Below are 23,465 nucleotides of genomic sequence, written 5' to 3'. Positions count from 1 at the left end.
TCATAGTTTTTCTTAGTAAGTCATTTTTCTCCATCATTCTATATAGAAATCTTCATTGAAAAGCAAGAATACTGGATGATTGAACAGATTTGGGGGGAAGCTTGAACTCAATTGAGATCTTGTGATAGCCTCTATGCTAGAGTTGTCTAAGCAGGCGGCTGGACCCTTGGTCAGGTGCTGTGATTCGAGCAGGGGTCTGGGAAGCGTTCTGTCTTCTATGGAACCTTCCTAAGAGGACTCTTGTCTTAGAGTGGCTTCATTTCTACTCATACAAATAGATTTGGGGGGCAGGGGATGTCTGTCTGTCTGTATGTATATATGTATGTATTTATTTTTCTTAAAATAATTGAGAGAGGCAGATCTCTCCAGAGTAGGCTAATATCTTAAAAGTTCTTACTAGCTAATGCCTTAGGTGGGAGAGTGACTTCTTCCCTCCTACTCCCCAAACAGGGGCAGGGAGCTGAGGAAACAAGACCCTAAAGTAATGGCCGAGCACCAGGAGTCGGGAAGGAGGAGGACCCGGAGGCTTGAGTGTGTCAGTAAGTTCCACCTCATGCTAGCTCTGATTCCCAGGAGAGCAAGAGCATAGCTAGAGTCTCCAAATCACTGTTCACACGGTCCCACAAGTGTCCTCAGGTTTCTGTTAGGGGATTGAGACAAAATCATCTACGCCTTTAGATGAAAAGAAAAAATGACTTAGAATTTAGAGAGAAGAGTGACTGTTTTAGTGAATTTCACCCACGCTCCCATTTTATAGATACCCCAAATCCTTTCAGGAAAACTTTTAATGACGAGAGAAAAGATGTGCAGAAAGCCAGAGAGGAAAAGAACGAGGCTGGAAGAGCTCAGTTCGAGGGGAAGCTGACAGACCAGCGTGACTTGGTCACTCACCAGAATATTGCAATCCTGCTTTGCAAACTTCAAGAGATTTGCTGACAGAGGGTTAAGAGGGGTAAGCCTGAGGTCGGAAACTGCTGTGGAAAAATGTGTCCCTTCTCACAAATAAGGAAGTTCTCAGTCTGCTCTGGACCCTGGTGCAAGTGCCAGCTACATGTGTGTGCTCAGTGATTTCGTTGGCACTGCCTAAGATCTTGTCGGATTTCAGGATATTAGTGTCCCCCCACCCCCCGCCACCCACTGATTTACTCTTCACAGTCCCGTTAGACAGTCTTCACCACCAATTAGCTCCGTGTGAAACTTGAATAAAAGAAGGGTGGAGGAGAGGTATCTTTCTCTTTTCCATTGCCTTATCAAGTTACAGACTATTAAATTCTTCTTAGAGGGTCATCATATTATTTTATTCTTGTTAAGTAGCTCTGGGTTATGGATATTTAGTCATTTAACAAGATTTGGCTGTGCTCACAACACACAACAGCTTTAGATAAAGGAATGCTTTCAGCGAAAGATTATGTTGATTTTTCATTCCTCAAGGAGGAAAATCTCACCAAATACCATGATACAGACACTTTTGTGTTTGTTTCAAAGATCGGAAATAGGCAGTAATTTCTTGGTGTTGGATAATCTTTCTCTACCAAGTCAAATTATTAGTCAACATTCCCCTCTACAAATGTGATGGTACTTGTCTGAATCACATCAGGAACATGTAATTCTGTACTGGTCCACATTCTTGAGAGATCATTTCTTTGCATAAATTCCCTGGAGCTGGCTTCTTTTTTTTTCCCTCCCAGATGCTGTCTTAATAGCTCAGTAGTTAGAGGAAGCAATTCTGTTCAACAGAGGTAGGCACATAAGGAAAGGCAACATAAGGGCTGAGCTGGGAAACAGCACCATGGAAACAGACAGTCCTGCAAAAGAGGAAGAGACCCTCGATTTTGCTTGGGTTGAGCGTGCTGATGTCAGGACCTCTGTGGAGGAGATTTCTCCTCCCTTCCGCTCGCCAGCCATGGAGGGGAATGCAGATGAACCGCTACAAAAACCAAAGACGCCCCTGGTAGGTCAGAAGGAACCACGTGGGCCTTCTCCATGGCCCAGAGCAATCAGCAGGTCATTCTGGGCGGCGAAAAGTGAGCTTTAACCTCAGATTTCCCTGAATCCAAATCCGTTGACTGCCCATTTCTAACAAGTCGCTTAACCATTCACAACCTCCATTTCCTCTTCTTTAAAATCAGAGAATAACACACCTGCCTCACTCTTTGGGTGAGGCTTCAAGGACATGGCGCAGGCAAAACAGCATAGAGCTCAGCACGTAGCTCAAGGACACAGCAGTCGAGAAGTTCTTTCCTCTGAAGTATGTATTGTATGAAATGTTTGTCAGGTTCCTCACTCACTGTGGATTAGGCCGAGAGAAAAGATAATAGGACACTGGCATGAGACAAGAGAAAGGGGAAAATAAAAAGACTGGAATGGAACAATCCCCGTGAGAGGGAGAACACATAGGGCTCTAAGTGGAAAGAGGCAGACACAGAAGCAGTCAGATCACTCAGAAAGGTGAGCCACGCGTAGCATGAGAACATCATGGGATGCGAACATTCTGGTCCTACTTTCATGTCTTGTTTTCTCCCCTTTACCTCATGCTTAGCCTCACCTCAAACGCTTCGGCGTGTGCCTATCTTCCTTATAAAACTTTCTATATAGTCTTGGGGACAGGTGGGTGGCTCAGTCGGTTAAGCACCTGCCTTCGGCTCAGGTCATGATCCCAGGGTCCTGGGATCGAGCCCCGCATCTGACTCCTTGCTCCGTGGGGAGCCTGCTTCCCCCTCCACCTGTTTTTCCCCCTTCCTGTGTTCTTTCTCTCTGTCAAATACATAAATAAAATCTTTTAAATAAAATAACAGATAAATAAAATTTTCTATGTAGTCTCTCCCTCTTCTCCTGACTCTTGCTGCCTCCCCACACCCACACCCATTTTCTTCCTCTTCATTCTTTCCAGTCCCTCTGCTCGGGTTTATTTCTCTTCTGCTGTTGGATGAAACCGTTTCTCTCTATAGTCTGCCAGCTGCTTTACCTTTTTTTGTCCCTTCCCCATCCTGAGAAACATATTTTTTCTTTCTCCAAAAAGCAATCCTCTTTTTACCAACCCACTGACACACTCCTTCTTAATCTCTTCTTTATATATTGATGTTATCCGTTCACTGGTAGTTCATTACTTCTTGGGTCATTTCTATTTTTTTTGTCAATTGGAGATGCCAATCAAGGGCCATTCCCCTGCACATGTGCAAAATGCACACATTTGCTCTCAGGCCTTTAGAGTTTTTTGTATTTCAGAACCTCTGTAGAGAACACGGCTATGTAAACAGTGGGCTTATCCAACACTGTCTTATGCGAAACAATTGACAAGCACAGTGTATTGACTATAATAGATTTTCTTCAGCCAAAGCTGTTTTGGAATATAAAAGTGTTAAAAGGACTATTTAATGAGTACTCAAATTGTTCGATCACCAAAAACAATTTCTCTTCCTTTTGCCAAGCTAATTGAAAACAACAACAAAAAAGTGAATTTGGGGCTTAGATTATCCAGTGATTGTTTATACAAGCTTAATGAACAAGCGCGTTGTCAACCCATTTAAACTGAACAAGAGTGTGACTATGAATAAACATATAATTTAATGAAAAGCAATTCCCAAAGGACCTAGGTTGGTGGAGGGCACTCCCTTCTATGCCTGTAGACTCCTTGACTTTTCCATCTGCTTGAGCCAAAGAGGCTGATTTACTATAATAGGAGAAACACAAAATTCCTTAACTTGTGCTTGGACTTTTTTGAATCTGGTAAAGTGAATTCTTTAAACTGGTTTTTAATAAAGATCAGAATCAAATCGTTCTTGGAAATGTCAAAATAGGAATTTGTCCCCAAAGTCCTAAGCCAACAAAATTTGACCATCTTGTGGCACGTGCTCTCAGGGAATACCCATTCCCTTCATCTCTGAAATGAAGGCAATTTTGTAGTCATTTGGTTTGGGAAAAAATAGAAAAGACTGTCGCAGTCAACAATGCTGGCTTCTGACCCTAATGCCTCCTCCACCCCTACCTGGGGCTCTGGGCATGCCATTTTATTCTTCCCATCTCACCATTCTCACCAAATCTCGAAGTACGATTTGCCTTGGGTAATGGGTTACCGAGAATGACCACAGCTGCACAACCATGTATATACATGAAAAGCTTCTCTGAAAGTTTGTTTTATGACATGAAATGTTACTGAGATTGAGGTGATGGTGGTGGTGATCCCGTTAAATCTCAGCTTAGTCCTGAAAGTGGTAACCAAACAGATGGGTGTGAAAATCCTATTAGTACACAGTAAAGTTCTTGGAATACTACCTGGACATAAAATTACTCTTCAGGAAGGTTCCTGGCCTTAGACTTTGTGCTGCATTCTCTCCATCTAACTGAGCTCTTAGAAGCCCCCAAAACTGGAGTCAGTTCAGCATCTCTGGGTTTCTCTGATGGGCTGGACTATACTGAACCAGACTCTTCTGAACTTGCCCTAGAACAGACCTGTATCCAAGGGAGGCCAAGAGTTGTATCCCTAGACAGGTTCTATGGAGGCCTGCAGTCAGAGGGTCCAAAGATGCAGGAGTGGCTCATACCTGCAAGGTTGGGGGACCTCAGTGTCCAAGGCTACCTAGCGAACTGGGATCATTCTAGATCCTGATGGTGTGTCTCTTCTTTATAATACCTCCAAGATAATGAAGGGAAGAGGGGAGTGTCTTCAGACTTTTGCATTTTCCGTTAAGAACACGTACCCCTTAGTCTGAATTTAAACAGTCTATTCTCAGCATCAGTCAGAAGCCAATGCACTGATCCTCAGGATAAATGACACCTGGCCAATAAAACTGGGCTTTGGAACACACTGTTTTTTTCCTCATTTATGAGAACTTGTCCTCCCTGAGTGATTGATCAATCCTGTCAATGGACCACTGGGAAGAGACGTGATGGGGGAAATCTTTCTGGATTCCACATTTCCCTGACTTGTTATCTCATAATAATGTCTCGCTTTAGCTGATCATTTTAATAACCTTTATTGCAAAACACCTTGATAAGCAGCTTTAAGAATTCTGTATGCTTCTGAGACCCAAAGGTAGCAAGGAAAACATCTGGTGCTTCCATTATTCCTGGTGTCTCCTTACTTCAAAGGCCGCTCTCTTGGGCTCTAAAGAAGGCATCCAAATAATCAGCATCTGCCCCTGCCTCCCTGTGCCACTACCCTCAGCTACTTCTGGAAGCCACTTCTGTCTCTACTCTTACTTGTGTCTTTCTAACATACTGCAGCCAAACCGATCACTCCTTGCTAAGCACTTTCCTCAGGTCAACTCACGGCTCAGAAATCTCTAGTGTCCTTTGTTTTCATCCACACCAAGTGGGAACTCCTCTCTCTGGCTTTCCCTGCAGTCCAGGACCCGGATGCACCCCACTCCACTACCCGCCATGCTGTTCCCTGGTCCTCCTCAGCTCCCTCTCTGTTCCGGGGGCTGCTGTTCTTCTGCACAGTTTATTCCCACTTCTCTGCCTTCACTCGCGTTGTGCTCTTGGCCTGGAGAGCTTTTTCTTCTGCCTGAGAAAAGTCTGCTCATTTTCTGAGGCCCAGATCAAATTCTGCCTTTGCCAGGAATCCCACTCTTCGATTCCTCCAATGAGCAAACTCTCCTGGCCCCCTACAGTTATATGGCATTTAGATTCCATAACCTATACTAGATAGGATGGAGATTATATATATATATATATATATATATATATATATATATAAAATCTATATCTCCCTCTGTATCAGTCAGGAACTGGGAGAAAAAAACATGGCACAAAGAGTTTAATTAAAGGACTGTGTACATTGAGTATGGATAGGGCAAAGGGAAACAAACAAGGGAAAATCAAACCCCCAGATTTAGCCACAGCAAGAAACCCTGACCACCTCCAGACGTAAGGGGGCGAGGGGACTAAACATTGTCCAGAACTCCAAGGGAGTAGCTCTAGCTATAGGAAAGGGCTGCCTGACCGAGCTGAGGGCTTTAGTTAAGGGACACAGCTAACCTGTGGTGAGCTGGCACGGGGAGAGCCAGGGAGATAAGCAGCCTGACCTGGTTGTCCTCAAGCCGCTGGGTCTCTTGTCAGGACCTTCCAATGGTTAAACCCAACTAGAAGATCATGGGCAAGGGAGCCCATGGACACCTTCTGGAAAGCCTCCCATGGCCCAGAGTAGGGTGGAAACATGCGTCTGGGGGAGAAACCGGAAAACAGAAAGCACCTGTTCTTCACCGTGCAGCTGATATTTAAGTCTTCTCCCAAGCTAGGTGGAAAGTGACTTGAAAATAGTGTGTGTTTGGTTATTATCCTCCACAGGGCCTAGTAGGCTCTATATTAGAACAGGTGTAAAACTTCACAGACATTGAAGATCATCAAATAAGTAAGTAAATAAATAAATAGTAACTTCCCCCTCTAAGTCTGGTATCTTTTCAAGCAAGGCAGCCTCGGTTTTCCAAGTCAAAGTAAAAATCCAAGTTCCCTACCATGACCGGGATCCTGGCTCTCTCCAACCTCTCTCCATGACGTTTCCCGCTGCCCCTGGCCGGGCGCCGGCTGCCCAGCCTCTTCCGGCGCTTCCAGCGTGTTTCCACCGCAGGCCCTCGGCCTGCAGATGGCCGCCGGCCCACAGGCTCTTACCTCATCAGGGAGGCCTTCCCCGCCGGACCTGAGTGAAAGAGCCCTGCCTCCGGTCTCTCTCTACGAGGGTACGAGGTACAAGAGTACCTCACTTCGTTGCCCGCATAGTGCCCCTACTCATGCGCTCTACGTGTTATTACTTGTCGTTCTCCTTGCGCTAGAATACAAGATCTATGCAGCCAGGACTTGATCTGCTTGCTTCCAAATACCCAGAGCCATGCCTGACACATGGCAGGAACTTGATCATTGATTTCATAAATATGTATATATGTATAAATATGTATATATATGCATATATATCCATTGCATATATGGGTATATACGCATATATATATGCATGCATAGTGTATAATGGGCTACATATATATATAATATATACATATATTATATATGTAATAAGTTATATGGAGCAATAGAGGTCAATATTGAATATATATATTTATTATATACAGTTTACCCTTGAACAATATCAGGATTAGGGGCACAATAGCCCCATGCAGCTATAATCCCCATATAACTTTTGACTTCTCATCAGGAACCCTAACTTTGTGAAGGCGACAGTACCAACCCTTTCCCTGCTACCCCAAGTGTCCCCTGTTTTGGTTGTTGACCCGTCTCCCAGAATACACTACACCTTCTTATACCTTGGTACCGCTGCACACCCTATTTCTTCTGCCTAGAATATCCTGGCCTGACTTGTCTTACTGGCAAACTCCCAAGCATCTTGAAAACCTTCAGGGAAGCACAGCTTCTTGGATGCCAGTCACCACTTAGGTAGAGCTTGTCATTCCCTCTGTGTGTCCCCATTGGATCTCTCACCAGCCTCAATTTCGACCCTATCACATCATTCAGTGTCTGGTCTCTCCTGGACTGCAAACTTCTTAAGAATGATGACCAGAGCCAGAAATTATTTACTTAACTGTGTAGCCCCAATTCTGACAGTACAAAAATATGTTAACTGGTTACCGTGAATCAGATAAAAGAATGAGGTCCTAGATGGCCGGACTGAAGCCTAGCCCACCACATCTGATAAGTCATCATATCGTGGAGGCCTTGTACATACTAAACTCTTTGTAAATGTTTCTGGGATAAAAGGGTTAAAGGAGTGAATGTGTTGTGAAACCAGCAATTTTCTTGCTCATTTCCATTTCTATGATCACTCCTTTTCCCTGGGAAAACTCGACTTCCTTCCACAAGGTTCCATTCTGAGTTACCCAAAGTTTCCTTCTCTCTAATCTGGCCACATCCTGCCTACCTATTTTTTATTGAAGCCTGGATTTTATAAACATACAAAACAGATAGGGTTTTTTCAACAGGCAAGAATCAAAGAGCAGACACTTACCCACAGACTGGAGTCCCCCGAGGAGGTTATTATTAGCAACAATCTACTCTGGTCAGGCCATGATTTGTGAAGATTAAGCATGATAATATTTGGGAAACAATTTAATAAAGAAGTAACTATTCAGTATAATTAATAATGATGCATTAAAGTAATAAAGTTTGAGGGTAGTAACTCCTAGCTTTTACCCAGTTCATTCTCCTTGAAAGTTCAAGGGGTGCATTTGTATACGTATTTGACCTTAATTTAGGCTGATATTTAACAAAATATTTAACAAAATGAGAGGAATCCAACAAATTGTAAATACTAATTTTGAGCTAAGTAAGAATTGTGTGCCATTGATAATTAAAAGAGCCAAAGATTAGACTTAATAGCAAATCTTCCTTAAGACAAAAAAAACAAAAAATGTAAACTGAAGTGATACTTGCCATGTCATAAAACAACATAGTAGGAAAAGTTCTCCCAAAATGTATCTTCTTCTTTCTTTGGTTAAAGTTAATAATTCTTTGTGTCCTTCTATTAAAAAAAAAAAAAAAGTCAGTGCTCCTTTTCCTCCTGTTTAATGTGTACATTAATATTAATTTGACACACCATGAGTTCCTGTAGTTAGCATTTCCCTTATTCATGAAAAAGCTGCCATATTTAGTTTCCACTGAAGTTTCCACTGAAGGCACTAAGAAGAAAGGGTTTTTTGGAGGGACATACCACAGGCAAAATTCTATTCTTTGCCACTTGTCTCTTCTGCCAATGCCCCCTATCAGAATTGCCTCTGTAAGGTCCCGGGAGAATGAGAGGGTCAGAGTCCATCTTTGAGACCCTCCGTTTCATTTATAGAACGCTGAGGGTGCCCCATCCAAGGGATTGCTATGACAATTTGCAGACAGTAGGGGCGAGGGGACTCCGCAGGAGGTGGCCCTCCTAGTGATTTGGGTCTGCTCTAACTCAGGCCTGCAAACTTGGTCCAGCCAGAGGCCCTGCAGATTGCGAGGCCGAGCACAATGGGCCCAGGTCCCCCAGAACTTCAGAAACTGGGCATTTCTCCCGAAGGAAGTGCCCCGAATAGCTTTCAGCCCGCAATCCTTCCTAACTGTTGGAATGACAACCTGTGACCTTCGTGCAAAGGACGTTCCACACACCACAGGGCGCAGGTGTGAGATGGGAAAGCACTTTTTCAGCCTTCGAGGGAAAGAGGCTGTAGATGGCAAGCTGGGAGGGCAGGGACATTCTCCCCGTGTCTCGGAAGGGGAGAGAAACTTGTCTCTGGGAATGTTAAAGATGTCTCTCCCTGACCGCGGGGAGCGGAAAGGAAGGTGTGTCTCTCCGCGTGGCCGCGCAGGAGAAAGGCTCTGAGTTGTAAGGAAATGGGAGGTGTCTCCGATGTTTATTTTTGCCTAGCAACCCACAGCCAACTGCTTCCCCAGCAGCCATCCACAAGCGCCTCTCAGCCTCCCCTGTCCTAGAGACTGGAAAGCGGTCACTTGGTGTCAGTAAATCGGGGAGGGTGTGTGTGGTGGAGGTGGAGGTGGGAGGGCACCCCCTCCTTCGCCCACGCTCAGGGCTCACCGAGCTAAGCTGTGGCCCTCTTTCGGGCTTGACTTATCGAGGTGACCCTCGCACGACTAAGTTATTTACATGATAAACTGGGGAGAGGGGGCGGTTCAGCCACTGGGACCAGAGTGGGGTGACAGTATTGTCTGTGCGCAGCCGTTGGGTTCAGAAAGCTGAAAATGCCTGTGTTTGGGGGGCACTCGTGGGAGGGGTGGGGTCTCTGCAGCGATTTCGGGGGAAAGAAGCAGTGGTAGGTTGCGCTGTAGGAAAAAAGGAGGGGTGCTTGCAGGGGCTGGGGGCCGGGGAGGGGAAAAGGTCTTTAGGAGGGGAGCCGAGGGGAGCCGTGCAGATGGCCGGAGGGGGAGGCGGAGGCCGAGCGGAGACTGCAGACTTTTCCGGGGAGTGGAGGGGTGGCTATGCAGATGACTGGGTGGGGTAGTGACTCCGGAGGGTGGCCGGGGTGGGGGTGGGGTGTACGCGAGAGCCTGTGGCTAGGCTGGGGGGGGGGAGGGGGAACCCGGGGGCGGGGCCTGCGCCGGCTGCGGAGGGGCGCGGGGGCGGGGTTGCCCTCCCGGGCCGCGCCGCGCGCGGGCGCCAGAGCGAGTGTGCGCGGGGGCGCGCGCGCTCGAGCCCGGGAGGAGGCTCCCGAGCTAGTCGGTCGTGGCGGCGCAGCCCGCTCCCCCGCGCCCTATGTGAGGGAATCGGGGAGGCCAGCGGCGCGCAGGGGAGGGCGAGGCATGTGCACGGGCCGGGGGGTGCTGCAGCCGCCCGAGGAAGAGGAGGACGGCGGCGGCGAGGAGGAGAGCGGGGGACTCGCGGCGGCGGGCCCGGGCCGCGGGGATGCAGCGGACTGTGTGTGTCTGGCTGTAGCTGACGCGAGGCGGCGAGGAGGCGCCGGAGACCCGCGAGAGGGGCGACCGGGAGGCGGCGGCGGCCGGGAGAAGTAGCAGCAGGACGGGCGGAGACGGCAGCCCTGAAATGCATTTTCTTCTCCAGCGGCCATGTTAACCAGGAAACCTTCGGCCGCCGCTCCCGCCGCCTACCCGACCGGTAAGGAGGGCCGGGCCGCCACGCCGCCCCGGGCGCCCGCCCCTGCCGGCCCCCGCCGGCCCCCGCGCGGCCCGGGTCCAACCCTCGTGGCGCGGGCGCCCGCCGCCTGCGGGACCTCGAACAAAGTCTGCGCCGCGGCGGGGCCCCCGGGCGGACGGCGCGCCCTCGCCTCGGCTCTGCTCAGCTCATTGTTGCACGCCGGCCCCAGGGCTCCACCGAGTGGAACCCTCGACCCGGCCGGCGGGGGCCGTCCCGGGCCACCCCCCCACGCCCTCGCCCGGGGCTTGGCGAGGCCATCGCGCCCTTGTCGGCGGTCCAGTCCTCTTCCCGGCCTGCGGCCGCTTGCAACGTGGGCCGCCCAGCCCCGGCCCAGCCCCGGCCCAGCCCGGCTCCGCCGCGGGGTCGCGAACTCGCGCGCCGGCGCCCGACTTAACTTTGCAGCTGCCTGAGCCCCGCCCGGGGCTGCGCGCCTGGGATCCGGGGCCGGGGCGCCCTTTTAGTTCCCCCGGACGCCAGTTTTTACCATCCGGCCTGTCTCCTGGGGAGAGCGGGGTTCGCTACCCAGAGGGGTGGGGCGGGGCGACGGGGTCTGGGTGACTTTCTCTCCCCTGACCCTCTTTTGTCTCCTCTTGCGCGTGGCTCCCAGGCCGAGGAGGGGACAGCGCCGTTCGTCAGCTTCAGGCTTCCCCGGGGCTCGGTGCGGGGGCTCCCCGGAGCGGAGTGGGGACCGGCCCGCCCTCCCCGATCGCCCTGCCGCCTCTCCGGGCCAGCAACGCTGCCGCCGCAGCGCACACGGTGAGACCCAACCCCGCGGGAGGCCGGGGGGAAGGGGTGCGGGAGGGGCCCGGGGCATAAACACCCGGACGGTGGTGTTCTGACGCCTGGAAGAGAAAGGTCGAAGTGCGAGGTCTCCACGCCCCTGGCTAGTGGCCTCTGTTGGACGCCACCCTATGCAACTTGGGTGAGCCCAAAGCTGCAGCCACAAAGGAAGATTCGTGGCGTGGGCCCCTCACTTCCCCTCTGGAGCCCGCCCACCCCTGCGCTCCTCTTCCTTGGAACTTCCTTCTTGCTTTTTTCCTTCTTTTTCCCTCCTTTTCCCGTCCTTGCTTCCCAGAGCTCCTTTCCCTGACCGGATAAACATCCCCCAGGCCCCCCCCCCCCCACCACCACCACGTTGAGTAGTGGGTATTTATAGAACAGATCTGTGTTAGGGGACAGTCAGGCCGTCCTGCCCGGAAAATCGATCCCCCAAAGAGCCTCCCAAGCCTGGCTCCAGCTAGCAGGGAGCACCGCCAATTGCCCCCGCGTGTGGAAGCATGTTTTATGAGTGCTACAGGTTTGAGCACAGCAGAAATTGTAATTAACATTAACAAAAATAAGAGCCACAGCAGCAGTCAAAACAACAAGCCACCCCTGTAAGGATTCTGCATTTGGATATTATTCAAAAGGAAAGAGCCGCCTTTGCTTTGGAAGAGAGAAGGGCAGGGCAGGGCGCCTGGCAGGTGCCGGTGCCCCTCTGTGGGTGGAGAGGGAGGGGAGAGCCCATCGTGGGACTAGTGGCTGCAGATTGTCAAGCTGGATTTGACTGCAGCATGTACCTTTTCTCAGCTCGCAGAGATCGCCCTTGGAAGGTGACTGCTTAGAGGGGCTGTGCACTTTTGGAGGCACTGATGGTTCTCCAGGTCCTATATCCAATTGGATCCTCCAGAGGAACGGCCCAAGGTGGTTCTGCATGAGGGATGCTTGGTAGGAATATGGCTTCATTTGCCTCCTGAAAGTTGAATTCTTGTAGAAAAGGCCATTTCTGCTCTACAGAGAAGCAGCTCAGGGTCAGGTGTTATAGGGAAACTTCTTCATTAGAGAATTTGTGAGAGGATGGATGCAGCAGAGTATCTCCCCTTAGACCTTGACTGATGTGCACAAGTTGTATAGGAGAACATTTTGTTTCTAGTCATTCTCTCTCTCTCCCTCTCTCCCTCCCTTCTCTCTCTCCCTCTGTCCCCTCTCCCCTTAACATGTGACCAAGGGCTAGGAATTGACCACACTGAAGTTAACTGATTGTGTCGCACTGTTGATGGTGGAAGAGAATCAGTCAGGCTGGTTGATTGTGTATGTTAATGGTTGAATGTTCCTGTTACAGTGATGTTTTAGTAGAGGAATTGCCATTGGTTTTAGGGGTTTGGGTTTGTTAGGTTCGGAATTGTCTGACAATTTGGAAATGATCACATCCACTTTTTTCCATGTGTGAATGCAATCACATGACTGGCGTGACCTGGAAAGAAGTGCTTGGTTTGCGTCTGGATTCCAGGAGTGGGCTTTACTAGATTTACTTTTTCCAGTGGGTACACGTAACGAGATTAGAGAAAACAGAAGGTGTCCACTGGAGGAACAGCCTGCCGTGGACCAGAAATGAAAAGATGTGAGGGTCGTTCTGAGGACTCCCAGGAATGGATGCGTACATTTTCTTGTGGTATCTGCCTGATTGACCTGTTTTTATCTTACAGTTAAAATTCCAGTGTGCTATTGGTCATTAGAGACTTGGTTTGGAAAGTGTGAAGTTGGGTTTTGACTGTGGTTTAGTTTTGATTTTATTTGTACAACATTGCAGGTTTCCTAGAACAGGAGAGTTTAAAAAGACCACACAGCATTTATCTGGTTCTACTCTTTGATTTTACGGGTGAGGAAATAGGTAGGTTAACTGGTTCGGTCAAGATTCCCTAGCAAGTTGATATCAAGGCTGGAGCTAAAGGCCAGCCCTTCTGAGCCTAGCTTCAACATCTAGTTTGACACCGCTAATCCTAGGAAGTTCTGTTTGTTTTGTTATAAATGCAGGAATCTTTGCAGATTCATATTCTCATATGTCTTTCAGGTGTTGATAAGGTTTTTTGTTTTTTTTTTAAATCCCACAGCAATTATACCTGGGAAGAGCTGTTTTAGAGTAAGAGGGGGAAAGCATATTGAGGAGAGGAAAATGACCTTGTCACAGGAGCTTGCCCATATTTTCCATTGTAAATGATACAGTTGGTGGGTAAATATGTGATTATAAAGACTGTGAACTTTGGAATTTATTTAGTCCATTGCCCTTTTGTTACCTGTCTCCATGGATAAATTATTGTATACTTAGTCATTTTGTTTCTGTTTGTTCTAAAAGTGTGCCCAGTGACTGTCTCAATTCCTATTTTTTTTTTAACGTTGTATAGGAGATAATATTATACTTGTTTCTTAATTCCCAAGTATTATTATTAGATCAGTTTCATAAATATTCTGATGTTTAAAGCCATCTCCAGTTATCATTTTACCTTTATAATGTAATTGGGATTAAAGAAGAATGAGTATTCTCATTTTAAAAATAGGAATATTTTGAAGAAGAAAAAGTAAGATATTTTCCTTAGGGCCACATAGGTTGTCTGTGACTGAGGAGCAACTAAAATCCAACCTTTTTGCACTCAGTTCTATTCCATAACACTATACACCATTTCTAAGATGTCTTCAGGGAAGTTTCAAGATGCTTAAAAATGTTAGCACAGTGAAGGATCTTCTATTTTCCACTTTATTATTGGAAGAGATTAAAACTACCAAGCTGTTGTTCTTACATAATTTTTAATACTAAACTATTTCATGGTCAGAGAAGGCTTCTGTGGGTCTCTCTGTTTGCACGCATACATCCTACCTGTCTAACAACAGCATTCATTCTGTGTGTGTTTTAAATGCGAAAGCCATTCTAGGTGGGCCCCGGCAAATAGGAGTAAGCCACGTCCTGAGACTTCAGGAGGCGGATTGAAAGGTTTTTAATATCCTTTCCCTTACATAGGCCTGGCATATGTGTTCTGGAAATAGTGTGGCTCTTCTAGAGCTCCCCCCACCCCTTTTTTTTCTAATCAGTTAATTGTGCTTCAGAATTTCGTCGTGATTAGAGAGTCCTGCACTGTTTGAGATCAAAGGCCTTCCTTACCACTGCCTCTCAACCGAATCCCCCTTAACATCTGGAGTTTTTTTTTTTTTTTAAATGATACCCGTGGCTTTGAGGTGTTTAGTCCATGCATCTACTCTGAGTCCTTTTTAACTGGCTGTCGTTTGCCTTTAAGTCTCTGCTGAGGCACTGGAAGGCTAACATCTTGTGACTCGGGTCACCAGGGAGGATTCCCAATTCCCCGGGCTTTAACTTCGTGTTTTCTTATGAAGGTACAAAGGTGGTTACCACATGGAACTCAGAGAGTTATCGGTTAGCAAGGGTTTGTTAACATGTGTTCTTCTAATCAATTGATATGTCCTGAGTGCTTTCTGTCTGTTTGGGTTTATGTTAATAAGGACTTAACAAAGATAAGAGGTGACTCCGCCCTTGAATTGCTCACAGCCAGATGGGTACCTCCAGTGTCAAAACAGGGTAAAATGAACTAGGCATTAACGGTCTATCCATGGGCTAAACGCACAGGGAACGAAGGGGGACAGTTCACTGGAAAGGAGAGAGGTGCACTGGACATTGAAGACCTAGGGGTTAGGAGAGTCCAAGCAGCTTTTGGAAAGGATGATAATAATAGCTCTTCTTTACTAAGCACTTTGTACATTTTACCTTATTTAATCCTGATAGCCCTAATGAGAAGCCCTGTTGCCTTTTGTTTAACAGCAAGTATTCTGAGGTTCAGAGAGATTAAGTAAATCACCCAAGGTCACGCATTTAGTAAGTAATAGAGCTGGGATTCATTCCCCGTGTGTCTAATTGAAGATGTCTCAACTCGTAACCACTATGAAACATGACTTCACCAAAAAGCAGAGGAGCATAAAAGAGCTTGGTGTCTCCACCAGTCTTGGGGAATGCAGCTTTTTTACTCTCAGAATTGTAACAGTGGTAGATGACATTGGAAGGAAGGACTGAGGTCATTTATGTTCTACATTTCAGAACCTGGAGTCCTAGCCTATCAGTTCATGTATTTTCTATGGAAATGGCATACAGTTGTAGGCCTTGAGCAAAAGGGAGGTTAATATCAGATTGACAGTTTTCAGTTACAGCTCCAGAAGTACTTTGGAGAGAAGAGATTTGAGGAATTTTAGACCCAGAAGCAAGGGGGCATGTTAGGAGTCAGCTTCCAGTGTGCCAGTGAAAGACAACAGGAGTGGGTCATGATGCCGGGTCCCTGGAGAGGAAGTAGGATGGAGAGAGACGACAAGGCCTAATGGGGACTTGGAAGGTGAGGGAGACGCTGAAAAGGATTTCCAGTTGTAAAGCTTGAGTGACCGGCGGTGAAGCCTTTTGTTCATTGGAAATTGAGGGGATGAGAGGAGGAAATGGTTTGGGTAGGAAAATCATGAGTTGGGTTTGAATTGCTTGTGGGAAAGGCCATGGGTCTGTAGTTGGACACAAGGGCCAGAGCCCAGGAGAGTAGATTGGGCAGGCCCCAGCTAGATGTGGCATAGGTGGCAGATGTCAGCCGCGGCTGTGGTCAGGATCAAGTAGGGAGAATTGGTGGGCGTTGAGAAGCCAGGAGCGTTGAGGCTTGAACCCTGGGGAACCCCTGAACCCACCCAAGGGTAGGTGGACTAATAGTTGAGACAGCTGAGAAGAGTCAGAAAAAGTGTTTGGAGAGGGAGTAGGTGAACCAGTTACTAGTCAAGCTCTCTTTGGTGCTAGTCACTAAACGTGTGTGTTAAATTTTTAATTGTGCAAAACATGAAGACTGCTGTTGCAAGAACTGGAGTGAAGTTCTGATGCTGAGAAAGTTTTTCTTTGTTCTCTTTTTAGGAGTTGCTAAAGCCCCAAGGTTAATTTTGTCCCTAGTGAAGCCTCATGCTTTTTTGTAGTGTGTACACTACAAAATGTAATGTAGGTTTTTCTTCTGAATCACTCCTTCCCACCTCGAAGAGAATGGTTCTCTAGAAAAGATAGCTTTTGAATTTCAGGTCCTTGTATTTCCTGGTGCTTAAAAGACCACAGTGGGTCTTTGGAGGAGGGGTGCAAAGAGAGTGGGCTTGGACAAACAAAAGCAGTTGGACAAGCCTGTACATATACTCATGGACTTCCTAATTCATCTTTATGGACCATTCCGCTTTTGGCATCGAATGGGGATATAATAACCTGTCCAGCTACCCTGACAAAAGTTCACTTAGCATGAATATCATCATCTATGACTTTAATAAAAGGGTTTGACTAGAAGTCTTCACAGAATTGGTGTGAGAAGTAAAATCCCTCACTCTATGAAATCACACTTTGGACAAGCCCAGGGACTATACTATATTCTACTTTGTTTTAGAAGCAAGCAGAGAGAAAAGTCATTCTTCAGATAATCACTGTGCAGGCAATATGTCAGTTAAAGAAAATTCGACGGTCTTGGTTGGCTACTAAGAAGGACGTGAAATTTTGTTTTGGAATCCAGGTGATCCCAAACGACTTCCCAAATTGCGATATTACATATACAAACTGCTTCTACTCTTTTGGTAGTATAGAAAGCCCGAAAGGTAGGATTCAGAAAGCGCCACACAGAAAGAAATACCAAAGAAGATTTCAGTTAATTTGTTAGAAGCTCCTAGAGAACAGTGCCTCTGCCCCTTGTGTGGCTAGACTTTAGCTGATACTGGTTGAATGAATGAGGTGGGTTGTGAATGAGGAATTGATCCTTAAGATTCTATATGCGAATCACCAAGCAGGATGCATTAAGACTTGTGGGTAGTTGTCTGAGGCTGGTAAGAATTCCTAACTGAGAGGGCATCATGGCCGCTAGGGCTCTCCCCTCCCTCACATCTTTGCAATAATAATACTTGAAAGAAATCCCAAGCAGATTCTCAGTAAAAGGCCGGGGGCCCCTTGGCTTGCACTGGCAGTTTTGTTTAGACTGGAATGTTCAGGGTTGGCATATGCGCCTGAAATAGAAGTCGCTACTTTGTATTCCTTGTTGGAAAGCCGAGTATCCCAGCAGCCCACAGAAATACACTGTGTGCAGAGCTGAGCCATTGACCAAAGGAAGGCCCAAGTGTGTGGTGGATGGTTTGTCGCGCTGAATGGCCTTAAATGGTCATCCCAGTCAATGAAGCCCAGACGTTTTTAAAAATAGATGAGGGGTTTACAGGATGCTACAGTGCATATCTACATGGGAATCTCTCAAGCCGAAAAGTGCAGATTTTTTTGCCAGCGGTTCATACATCTTCCTAGGTATAGTCCATTCTCCAAGTAGTAGAGAAGACCGAGAATGAATATGCTGATGTTTTTACAACAGAGCTAGTGAGACAGACGTGGCCCCTGCCCTCCTGGCAACAAGGAAGCTACTGAGTGAACCGTGAAAGGGGGAGGGGCGGAGCCGGCGCGGAGACCACATGTTCGTGTTTTCTCTCACGTTCGTGTTTTCTCTGTGTCCCGTTTCGTTTCATATTAGGTGTAGGTGGAGCGGGATGCCTGGGGCGTGCCAGGCCTTGTGCTGAATGTTAGGTAGAGGCCAGGGAACAAGACAGATCTCTTGGCCTCCAGGGGAACTTTCTCTGAAGATCCTGCATAAGTGCAGCCAATGGCTGGTCTGTCGGGCGAAGTGCTCACAGTGTCCTTGTTTGCAGGATCTCATGTTGCAAAGCCTTACCAAGGCCGCTCGTCCTTCTTTATTTTCTCAGAGGCTGTCAGCATCAGGGTGTTCGTGATGGGCATACAGCTCCTGGGCATACAGCTCCTCCTGGGCATACAGCTCCTCCCTTGTAGTGCACCTGACTCCCCCCTGCAAGTGCAGACAGATCAGGTTTTGTAAAGGTGGGCTGGGGGCTGACCTGGAAAATAGCCCATGTGGACACACAGACTTCTTGCACCCTCCTGACGGTTGCTTTCTGCATTCCAGATCGGCGGCAGTAAGCACACAATGAATGATCACTTACACGTCAGCAGCCACGGCCACGGCCAGATCCAGGTTCAGCAGCTGTTCGAGGACAACAGTAACAAGCGGACAGTGCTCACGACACAGCCCAATGGGCTCACCACGGTGGGGAAGGCGGGCTTGCCGGTGGTGCCCGAGCGGCAGCTGGAGAGTGTCCACAGACGGCAGGGCAGCGCCACATCTCTGAAGTCTATGGAAGGCCTGGGGAAGGCAAAGGCCACCCCCCTGACCCCTGAACAAGCAATGAAGCAATACATGCAAAAGCTGACCACCTTCGAGCACCATGAGATTTTCAGCTACCCCGAGATCTATTTCTTGGGTCCAAATGCAAAGAAGCGCCAGGGCATGACCGGTGGGCCCAACAATGGAGGCTACGACGACGACCAGGGATCCTACGTGCAGGTGCCCCATGACCACGTGGCTTACAGGTACGAGGTCCTCAAGGTCATTGGAAAGGGAAGCTTCGGGCAGGTGGTCAAGGCCTACGACCACAAAGTCCACCAGCACGTGGCCCTGAAGATGGTGCGGAACGAGAAGCGGTTCCACCGGCAGGCGGCGGAGGAGATCCGAATCCTGGAGCACCTGCGGAAGCAGGACAAGGACAACACCATGAACGTCATCCACATGCTGGAGAACTTCACCTTCCGGAACCATATCTGCATGACGTTCGAGCTGCTGAGCATGAACCTTTACGAGCTCATCAAGAAGAATAAGTTCCAGGGCTTCAGCCTGCCTCTGGTTCGCAAGTTTGCCCACTCGATTTTACAGTGCTTGGATGCTTTGCACAAGAACAGAATCATTCACTGTGACCTTAAGCCCGAGAACATTTTGTTAAAACAGCAGGGTAGAAGCGGGATTAAAGTGATCGATTTTGGCTCCAGTTGTTACGAGCATCAGCGTGTCTACACGTACATTCAGTCCCGTTTTTACCGGGCTCCGGAAGTGATCCTCGGCGCCAGATACGGCATGCCCATCGACATGTGGAGCCTGGGTTGCATTCTAGCAGAGCTCCTGACTGGTTACCCACTCTTGCCTGGGGAAGATGAAGGGGACCAGCTGGCTTGTATGATTGAACTCCTGGGCATGCCCTCTCAGAAACTGCTGGATGCGTCCAAACGAGCCAAAAATTTTGTGAGCTCCAAGGGTTATCCCCGTTACTGCACTGTCACGACTCTCTCAGACGGCTCTGTGGTTCTCAATGGAGGCCGTTCCCGGCGGGGGAAACTGAGGGGCCCACCCGAGAGCAGAGAGTGGGGGAATGCACTGAAGGGGTGTGACGATCCCCTTTTCCTTGACTTCTTAAAACAGTGTTTAGAATGGGATCCTGCGGTTCGCATGACCCCTGGCCAGGCTTTACGGCACCCCTGGCTGAGGAGGCGGTTGCCAAAGCCTCCGACGGGGGAGAAGACATCCGTGAAAAGGATAACCGAGAGCACTGGTGCTATCACATCCATTTCCAAGTTACCTCCACCTTCCAGCTCAGCTTCCAAACTGAGGACTAATTTGGCACAGATGACGGATGCCAATGGGAATATTCAGCAGAGGACAGTGTTGCCAAAACTTGTTAGCTGAGCTGAGTCCCCCGATGCTGGTAATCTGAAAGATACGACGTTGCTGAGCCTTATCGGGTTGAAAAGGAGTAGCTCAGACCTGTTTTTATTTGCTCAATAACTCAACTCATTTGTATCTTTTCAGCACTTATTTTAATGTAAGAAAGTTGTTCATTTTGTTTTTATAAAATACATGGGGACAATGCTTTAAGTTTTTATACTTCCTGAAACTGTTTTTGTGTTCTAAAAGTATGATGAGCCTTACTGTATCTAGTGTGGCAGAGTAATAAACATCAGTGGCAGGCCATTGATTACTTCGTGACTGCTGCGCATTTACAGATTGGTGTCGAAGACATTCACTGTTTCTGTGGTTCATAGTATATTCTCCCCAGGCGACTGCCCCCGAAGGGCCCCCTCCTCCCTCCATGCGCCAGGTTCACGCACTGGGGTAGCAGGTCCTGCCTCCGTTTGCCGTACGTCTCGTGGGTGGTAGCAAGGGCGGGAAAGAATGGTCAGGAAGACAGCAATGCTCTAAGGAGAACTGCACCTTAGGGACTTTTTTTCCCAAACCAGTGGTCAAACAGACATGACCTCCCTAAGGTTGTAAATGCCCGCTTAGCCTTCTGACTTCCTAAAAGGTGGCCAAGCACACCTGGGTGGGTAAACGGAAACGTGTGTGTTCCTTCCAATTTTCTAATATGATCAGCGAGCTGTTTTGTAAAGAAGCCTCAGATTACGGACTTGGTTTTGCACCTAAATATAGAAATGTATTCCATGAACTGTTCCTCCTCTCTGGTCCTCTTTTACCACACATCTGTTGCTTGCATTTAGGGTTTTGGTTTTTTTTTTTTCCTTCCTTCAGATATATATCCCAGACTGTTAATACAGAAGAGAGACATTTCAGCTGTGATTATGACCATTGTTTCATATCCCAGTTTAAAAAAGAACAGCAGCCTAGCTACTTAAGGTGGGGATTTCCAGAGTTCCAAAGGTTTAGCAAATCTGAGTGAGTTCACACTTTTCAGGTGCCACTGTAAGGTTCTCTTAGCCTGGGAAAGCATCAGCTCTTTCTTTAAAGAGAAAGAAGGTTGAAAATCCTCTTGCTGAACAGAAGTCATTGTGACTGTTCAATGAGACCAATTTTAATAACAAATTTAAAGGAGGAGAAGCTCAATTGCAAGTTAAATGGTTTGACTTATTTGCATCATTAGAAATACCCCAAATTGCATTTCTCTATCTTACTTTCTTTTGGATTGCACTGATTGTTTTTGTGGGAATGACACTTTACCTGGGAAAGTAACTGAGAGTTAGGTAAAAGAATATTTTCGTCTCTGAATAATAATTATTTTCAAAGTGAAAAATTCAGTATTTTATCACTAATGTATGAGCAGTGATATTTAACAATTTCAAGGCACGTTGAAGAAATTTTTTAGTATGTGCAATTTAATATAGAGAGATTTTTGCCTGTTTGGAAAATAGGTTTTGGGTAGTGTAAACTAGGATAAATACTCTTTTATATGCACAGATATTATTGTATTGCCTGTAAATTGATTTACAAGTACTTAAAGCATGGTCCCCGACGAGGCCAAGAAAGTTTCCGGTTAAGTTCTTTAACTATTAGTCCTACAGTTTCTCTTAACTTAAAAAGGAAAAAGAAAAAAGAAAGTAGTTTTTGGAATAAAACACTTATCTTGAGGCTTTGTCAGTTGTTGGTGGAGAAAAACGCTCAGGAAATATTAACAGATATTTGCCAAAAAACAGTAATAAGATTAGCTTATTAAAAAGATAGTGATGTTGTTATTTGCTTTTCTATTTAAGGGTGTCACTGATAAATTACTTTGTACTTCTGTATTTAGAAATTAGAGCTTCTTTCCCCAAATTCTTTAGCATACTATACACATCTCTGTGTAATTTGTGGAAGTGCAATAATATGTTAGTAAGTTGCTTTTTAAATGATGCTCACGTGATGAAACCTCCAATCAGTGGCTTATGGAATTTAAAGACTGTATTTATTACTGAAATTCTGACTTAAAGGCATAATTGGTATGGTGGCTTTGTGAAAACCATAAGCCTCTGAATGATGGTTTGCTTCTTGAGGTCAGTAGAAGAAACAAAAATATAAAGGCTGTTTTCCCCTTGCAATGCTCCTCTTCCATACCCACCCTCGTCTTCACAGTTAGGTTTCTATGAACCTGAGCCTGCCATTAGTAGAAATTTCCCTTTAAAATACATGTGAAAATCTATAAATGGACTAATACTGCTTGTCTTTCCCCCACCACATAAAACTAGTTCTTAAGATGCCAATAGTGCATTTGTGACTATATTCACAAATGTAACCGGAAACTTTTAAGCCAAACTATAATGTGCAGCGCTATGCACCCCCATCCCCAAGTACAGTGAAATTTACTTCATTCACAAAGAGCCACCGTGTTCAGTGTTTCGTGATAGGGCTGCTTTGAAAAAAAATCCTAGCTTAATTACGATGTCCAAAAAAGAAAAAAAAAAAAATGTTGCATCTCTGTGATCTTAAATAAATGAAGGGCTCTAATAGGCTACTAGGAGTTGGCTTGGAAACAGTCCTTGGTCTCACAGGTTACCATTGTCTAGGGATGTCTGAGCTGTTTTCAGATTTCAGACTAGCACAGTGTCTTGTCTTTGGTTGCAGTCTCATCTGGCTCCGTTCCTTGCACCTCCACAGTGCGCATGAGCACGTCAGGGCGTTGCTACAACAGTGGAACAGCACGGTGACGCGGGACAGTGCAGATCACCAGTAGAGGAGAAGTTGTGCCCTTAGTGTTAACAATGTGCCTTTTGTTCCGAATGCCATGTTGTAGGGCATGCATTTTTGGGCCTCTTTAACTCTTTGAATACCAGGCAGTGAGGATGGAACCCACCTCTGCAGAGCTACATCTGTCTTAAATACCCAGTTACTTATAGGCCTTAATAGAAACCGTAAGGCGTGACTCATCATCAGGCATTGAGGAAGGTAACCACTGGTTAGTCACACAGGAAATTCCTATGTTTAAGGGGTTAAAGACGGTCTTTATTGTATCTGAACATCAGACTGATTTTTTAAATGATATTTTTTTGTTACGCTAACACTAGACAAAAACCAACTGTATTTGTAAAAATTTACCTCAAACCATTTAATTTTATAGTGTGATTAATCCCAGGGCATTTGGTCTGAACCAAAGTGCATTCCTTTTCTATGTGCCTGGCTCTAGTACGGATGGCCAGGGATTTTTACAATTTGGGTGCAAGGCACTTCAGCCACTTTTAAACTTAATGTGTGGTTTGGAGTCATGTTCAAGGACTCCATCAGGAGGTTAGGCAACACTTCAGGCATCAGTAGCATTGGGCCATATTGGAATCTTAAAAGTGTGAATTATTTTAAGGAGAGCATTCATTTTTGTAATTTTTTTCATCAAGAATATTTCTGGTAAGCAGAAGACTTTTAAAAAAAAAACTGATTTGGTTGGTAAAGGTTTTAATATCGCCCAACATAATGCTGTGGTAGCATTTAAA

At 46.7% G+C, this 23,465-nt stretch overlaps 1 protein-coding gene across 1 annotated transcript; it reads left to right on the top strand.

Annotated features, from left to right (window-relative positions):
* Positions 1-10,082: 10,082 nt before the first annotated feature.
* Positions 10,083-21,601, top strand: DYRK2 (dual specificity tyrosine phosphorylation regulated kinase 2). Its single transcript, XM_032347113.1, has 3 exons — positions 10,083-10,546; positions 11,193-11,341; positions 18,355-21,601. Exons 1-3 carry the CDS (start codon positions 10,498-10,500, stop codon positions 19,960-19,962), a joined length of 1,806 nt encoding a protein of 601 aa, XP_032203004.1. The 5' UTR covers positions 10,083-10,497; the 3' UTR covers positions 19,963-21,601.
* The last annotated feature ends 1,864 nt before the right edge of the window (positions 21,602-23,465 follow it).

Source organism: Mustela erminea, chromosome 6 (assembly GCF_009829155.1).
Source record: "Mustela erminea isolate mMusErm1 chromosome 6, mMusErm1.Pri, whole genome shotgun sequence".
Taxonomy (NCBI): Eukaryota; Metazoa; Chordata; class Mammalia; order Carnivora; family Mustelidae; genus Mustela; species Mustela erminea.
Note: the sequence above shows the minus strand (reverse complement) of the source record. Positions and strands in the feature narration are given on the sequence as shown.